Genomic DNA, 6,690 nt, shown 5'->3' with positions numbered 1-6,690 from the left:
AAATAAGATAAACTTTGATGTCACTCACTGGCTTACTGTAATAAATCTTGATTATTATACCATCTCCCAAGAACACCTGACATTAGTTTTTCTTTTCTAGACATCAGTAATCATTCTTGCTACTCTAAGGGCATTTACACATCACGTGTTTTAGGAGGTTGGAATGATTTCAGTAGGTGTGATCAAGAACCACAGAACTGATAACTCATAAAGGGAGAAATGACAATCGAGTTATGACAGTAATGATATCATTTCGAAAGTCCTTTAATCAATATAAAGATTACTTGAGGCAAATTACTACACGAATTGCAGCTACAGTTCAATCAAAGGATATTTTTGTTTTAGAATTCCGTTAACATTTAACAAGTATTAATTAAGTGGGGCATTGTGTTAAATGCCTCGGGACACACAAGACAGTCTTTATCCTTCAGGTCCTGTGTGTACACACGCATCAAACGTTTTTTAAAAAGGCACTACACGATTTAGTACCAAATCAATACATGGCATAGGGTTAGAAGATGTATGAGGAGATGATAAGTCTAACAGGAGGGGAAAAAAGAGGAGACCAATAAAATAATGTGGTTTAATATGCTGTGTCTAAAAGGATGAGCAGGGATTGGGTATGAGGTAAGAATAGACAAAAAGAAGTCAATTTCAGGCCCAGCAGGTGGTATGGTGGGAAAGGCATTGGAGACTCCTACATGGTCAACTGCGGTTTGAATCCCAAACCCGGTGGCTTGAAAATCATGCCAGAAGTGTGTGCATGTGTGCCCCAAATCCCAAGAGGAGACTGGAGGAGAAGGGATTATAGTTTGGCTATTCCCCTGGGGCATGATTTCTCAGGATCCCTCTGTCTTTCTTCATCTCTCTCCGTGAGCACATATGCCCTATGGAAATAAGAAAGTCAATATGACATCAGAAACAAAGAGTCTTCCTTTGTCCCATGAAGGGCGGAGGTCACAGAGCTCCAGGATTTCTCTCTAAGGTAATACCCATCCTGACTCTTTGTTCTAGTGGATGTGTAAATTTGCATGTATCTTCAACTTTACAACTAAAAACAATCATGTCAAAGTGAATTCACATACGACTTCTATCAGAACAAATTTTATAATTAGGTAGTTACTTTAATCATTTATTGAGGGGAAATGGAAAAAAATTGGTTCAAAGTAGATTTAAGAATCTTAAGTAATCTGGTGATATATGGGAATCACAGAGGGACGAAAAAGACTGAGGTCAGACATGAGGCTTGGGTTTCCTTTTTTTTTTTTTCTATAGGGCGTGTGCACTTGCCAGAAAGACGGAGAGACAGAAAGTGAGAAATCACTCCCTGGCGGGATGGCCATGCCGCAATCCTTTCTCCTCCATTCTCCTCTCAGGATCTTGGGCATACATGCACATGCACCCGGCATGAGTTTAAGCCCCCGGGTCTGGGACTTGAACTGCAGTCAACTACATGGGAGTCCAGCGACATAGCCATTACACCAACTGCTGGTCCCGAGGCTTGGGTTTTCTCATCTGTGGAAACATGCACTATGTGATATCCTAGGTCCCCTGCAGCTCCCACAGCTCATGATTCCACAATGCTCCAATCGCAGGTACAAGGTCTCTCAGCAACTCAAGATAAATGGATCTGTTCTCAGCTACAGACTACAGGAACTACTCATGGATATAAATTCCTTGGAAATTTGAGGGGTTACTTTTACTTGGTCATCTGAGCAAACATCTATGCCTGGTTGAAAATAACATTATTTTTACAAATGTCCAATGACCTTTTATTTACACGAGTCACTAATTTGAATCTATTACCTCTAGTGAGGTAAGTTAATGGAATTGCCAAGGAAATGCTCAGGCCCGTGGGGAGCCATGGACTGCAGGTAATGGGACAGGCAGAGCTCGACCCCTGACCATTTCAAAAGGCGCAAGCAATAAAGGGGCTCCACTGCACGCACCTCCGTGGGCCAGGGTTGGTGGCTGTGGGACTTCTTGATTGGGTTATTCTCCCTTCCTACATAGATGGCTGTGAGCAGGACCTGGAGCCCAGTGCAAAATGAAAATGCAGGGCTCCTCATATGAAAATTAGTAAGAATGTTCAGAGTGGGCAGAACAGTAGGCCAAGCGGAGGTGTGGGGCTGTCTTTGCTGTGGCACAGATTACGTAGCCATGAAGTTAACCACATGCCCTGTGTGATGTGTGTTATTCTCATCAGAAGCTGAGGGAAGTTAGAGTAAAACCAACAGTGTTACTTTCTTTCCCCCCCACCCCGCCCAGAGAGATTGTTGCTATAGGGCATGTGTGTTTGACGGAGAGACAGCAAAAAATCACCCCCTAGGGGTACAGCCAAACTGCAATCTTTTCTCCTCCAGCTCATCTCAGGATCTTGGGCATACACACACATGCGCCTGGTGTGAGTTTCAAGTCGCCAGGTCCGGGACTTGAACTGCGTCGACTCCATGGGAGTCTAGCGATGTAACCATGACGCAGTCTGCTGGTCTCCCAACAGTGTTTTTAAGATGCCTGCTTGTAGCCAGTCAACAGTGGTGAAAGACACAAAAAATAGCATGCTTTGTGCCTTTGTGAAATCATTTGGTGCGTGCGATAGGATGCTCTGCTGGGAATCAACTATAGAGAAAATGGTTAAAAGCGAGATGCCACAAAACAGGTATGCAGGAAAGACGAACAGATAACTAGAAATTAAAGCCAGAAAAAGAAAATAGAAGGCAAAGCGTTAAAACTTACGTTTGGTCCTGAATGAAGTTTAGATTTGGAGAGAAGATAGGGGCTGAGTAGCCGGGAAGAAAGTGAAAAGCAGGAGTTATTTAACCATCCTTTAGCAGAGGCCAGAAGAAGTAGGAAATAGTTCTAACAGGTCTGATCAGAAGGAAGGAGAGCAATCATTCCTCTACCCCGTGTGGACTACAAACCACATTTACCTGTTTCTGACCACTGGGTTAGCCACTCTCTTTTAAGGGCTAAGAAGCAACGTGACATCCCTACTTGGTAGCTGCTGGCTCAGAGAGTGATGGGACCACAGCTACATGTCCCAAACCCACCCTTCCAGTCACAAGAACCCATGGCCCACTGGGTCCCCACGATGGAGGTTCTCCTCTGCTCTTTTCTCCTCACCCCAGGAAAATGACATTGTGAGTGCACAGCAGAGGCAGAGCAGATGCTCCAACATGGCCAGCCTTCTCAGGCTTTGGAAGTCTACACCTGAGAGCAGCCCAGCTCGGCTTCCCCAGTTAGCAAAGTCAGCACTTGCAGAAAGGCACAGAGGATGTGCAGAGGCTGGGCAGGAAGCAGGAGAAGATACTGCTGGGGAGAAGGGCAGAGTGAAGCACTGTGGTCCCAAGGCGTCTTTCTCAGGGGTATCATCTGCCTGTGGTGGGTCCTTGCTCTTAAGGACGACCACCCAGCAAGGAACAGCTGCTCCCCCCGCCACCACTTGGCCCCAGATGGCAAAAGAGCAGTCAACTGAGGACTCACCACAGGCCAATGATTTTCTTCTGGTCTGGGGACTCAGTCTCCAAGGATGGGGAAGAGCAGGGGGCTGTTGGCGACTTGCAGACTTTCTTTTTCTCCTCCACACCATTTTCAGCCTCTGAGCTGGAGAAGAGAGAAAAACGCTTCACCTTAGACATCCAGGAGGTGGTGGAAGGGAAGTCGATGGAATGATCTTGCTTTCTGGAGAGTGGCGTGATCCTCAATCCCCACCAACAGGCTCGTCAACTTTGACAACAGTGTCCTTTCTCAACCTCCATCCTAACCCCTCTCTGCTGGCGCCACAAGGGCAGTAGCTGCAGGTCACGCCTACCTCCCTCGTAAGTGTCCAACAGTGTGGGGACTGGCCCGCCCAGGTCTGCCGTGGGCTCTGAGCTGCACTGCCCTGTCTGGGCGTGGGCGTGGGCTGGGGCAGCAGATCACCTGGAGGCTGGGAGGGCCCCTGCACACACACATGCTCACAAGAGGCCTCCTGCAGGTGTGAGCCTTTCTGGGAACCCCCTCCCCCCTTTGTTTGCACTTCTCTTATGTCACTTATCACCTTTTGTTGTAGTTATGTGGGTCCCATTGGGATGGGTGTTATTTTAGGCAAGCACTTCCCTAAGCAGTGTGGTCTCTATTACCCTCATTTTACAGATGAGGAATCCCAGGCTCTCACTGAGTATCTTGTGAATTCAAACTCAGTTCTGTCCATCTGTAAGGCTTGAGTCCTCTCTCCCTTTCTCTCTCTCCCCCCATCTAATTCCCCAACTTCCCAACCATCTACCCATTTATTTATCCTTCTTAGCTTCTCAGCGTGAGAGCTCAGAGTGGTGTGAGAGTTAGGACCAGTTGGTTTTGGAAAAACTAGTCTGACCTTGGCAAAACAGGGAGGGCCGTGGAATGGAGCGGGGGGGGTGAGGAGAGGGCTGGGCCACAGACCACTAACCACGAGGACGGAGGATGGTCAGCTGGTGGATGCAGACGAGGGCCCCTCAGTCTGCCATCCAATACCTCTTGGCAACGGGGGAAACCTTTTCCAATGTGAGAAGAGGGAGAGAAAGAAATACTGAAGGGCGAAGTCAGGGTGTTATACACGGATCAGACAACCAGACCAAATGAGGTGTCAGCCTGCACAGCAAAACCTGTTACAGGACATACATCTGAGCCCAGAACCCCTGGGTGGCTGAGCATAACGTAAGGCATATTAAGATGACATTGCTTTCTCATTTTCCCTTTCTTTCTCTTGCTCTGTCCCTTTCTGGTCGAATTAAAAATAAATAAAAAAATAAAGTTAAATGAAATAATTCTTAAAAAAAAAAAGAGAGAGATGACATTGCTACTGCCGATTTGCTCATTCGAATCCTACTTTATCACCTCTTTGGAATTTTCACTTGCATGTGACCCACAGGCAGTAATGCTAGTGGTCAATTTCAGCCAGGAATGCTAGTGGTCAATATCAGCTTTGTGCTTGCTTGCTTACCATCTTCCACAGCGTGTGAAGTTGCAGCCCACCCTGAGAGTCCCACTGCAGCGTCAAAGTCAACAAGAACATCTGGCAAAGGTAACTAACTAATAATTCCTACATGGTTGACACTCTCATCTGCAGTCAGCCTTTCTCTCTTTTCCTAAAAGATAACTATTGGAGGTCAGAGGCCCAGCCTTCAACTTCTCCAGTTCTTCTCAAAGCACTTGTATGATGGGGCTTCCAAAAAGTTCATGGAAAATGGAATTAAGGTATCAGTTCATTCTGGAGGAAAAGAAAAAAAAAAACCCTAAAATCCATGCATAGTTTTTCATAAAATGCATTTTTCATGAACTTTTGGAAGACCTCCTCTTGTGCATGTACAGGGACCAGCCCACGAGCGAGTTGTATTTAGGTGACAAATGGTACATGGAAGGCTTTGTAAAATATTACAAAGGAAGATGCTGCTTTGGTTTCAAATCGAATAACTGCATTTTATTTAAAGTGAGCATCACGTTTAATTTAGGGATTCAAAGATTTTGAGAACTGTTAGAGGCCTTAAAGAATATCCCCCCCCACTTCTTTTTCCCTGTCCCCTAAGACAGACACATTTCTCTTATTAGTCTTCAAAAGCATCAGGCAGAAGTGTACTCTTTAAGTAGGAGACGGTGTGGAATTCAATAATCCACCTCAGAATTCATTCAGGTAGTCGCTGAATTTTATGCAGGGTTGCAGGGTCAGATTAAGACTCGGAGCTGTAGCTCTCCTCTGCAGGACCTTTGTGTGCACAGGAAGGGTCGCTTCTGCTAAGAACCACTCAGGAAAAGCAGCCCTCCTGATACACACCCAGGCAAAGGGTGCCTCTTGCTCTGGCAGAAATGGCAAAGCTTGGGCTGGCTTTCAGTCCCTCCTGGACCCTCACCCTTTTTCTTCTTCTTTTTTTTTTTTTTTGGAGAGGTTTTTGCTATAGGGCGCGTGCGCTTGCCAGACAGACAGAGAGAGACAGAGAGAGAGAAAGCGAGAAATCATCCCCCAGAGGGGATGGCCACGCCGCAATCCCTTCTCCTCCATTCTCCTCTTGGGATCTTGGGCACGCAAACACACCCGGCATGAGTTTAAGCGACCAGGTCTGGGACTTGAACCGTGGTCGACTACATGGGAATCCAGCGACACCGCCATTACGCTAACTGCTGGTCCCTTCTTCTTTTTTTATAACTTTAAAAAAACAATTATTTAATTTATTTACTGTTATTATTTTAAAATTTGCCACAAGGCATGTGTAAGAGAGAGAGGGGAGGGGGACGGGGAGAGAGAGAGAGAGAGAGAGAGAGAGAGAGAGAGAGAAAACGCCACCAAATTTGGGATTGGAACTGCAGTCAACCATGTAGGAGTCCAGTGCCTTAACAACCCTGCCACCTGCTGGCCCTCCCATCCCCCCTTCTTGATCAGGGACTTTTGTGCAGTGCAGGGTCCTGAGTGCTTACCCACATGTGGGGTCCTGTTTTAGGGCCCCCACTTGGCACTAAAAAGATGGATTATAAGGTATGATTCTGTATCGTGTCCCCCAAATGCTGTCATTCCATGACAGGACACACAGGTGTGCTCGAGTTAAAACAGCCTCTTTTCAGATGCTTTTTGCCTCACTTTTTCCTCCTTTCTTCTCTCCTCGCTTCCTCTGTCCCTCTCTCCCTCCCTTTTTTTTCTTTTTGCCAGAGGGTGTGTGTGCTCCCTAGAGGGAAAGCGAGTGC

At 46.5% G+C, this 6,690-nt stretch overlaps 1 protein-coding gene across 4 annotated transcripts in view; it reads right to left on the bottom strand.

The window, feature by feature from the left end:
* GRAMD2B (GRAM domain containing 2B) overlaps window positions 1-6,690 on the bottom strand; it is a 154,660-nt gene that overhangs the window by 33,924 nt on the left and 114,046 nt on the right. For all 4 annotated transcript variants that reach the window (XM_014586637.2, XM_006145522.3, XM_006145519.2 and 1 more), the window contains exon 2: window positions 3,484-3,603. In XM_014586637.2, coding sequence (XP_014442123.1) covers window positions 3,484-3,603 — 120 coding nt within the window. The remainder of the gene's footprint in view (window positions 1-3,483; window positions 3,604-6,690) is intronic.

Source organism: Tupaia chinensis, unplaced genomic scaffold, assembly GCF_000334495.1.
Source record: "Tupaia chinensis unplaced genomic scaffold, TupChi_1.0 Scaffold000152_1, whole genome shotgun sequence".
NCBI lineage: Eukaryota > Metazoa > Chordata > Mammalia > Scandentia > Tupaiidae > Tupaia > Tupaia belangeri.
This window is presented reverse-complemented; position numbering and strand designations above follow the sequence as displayed.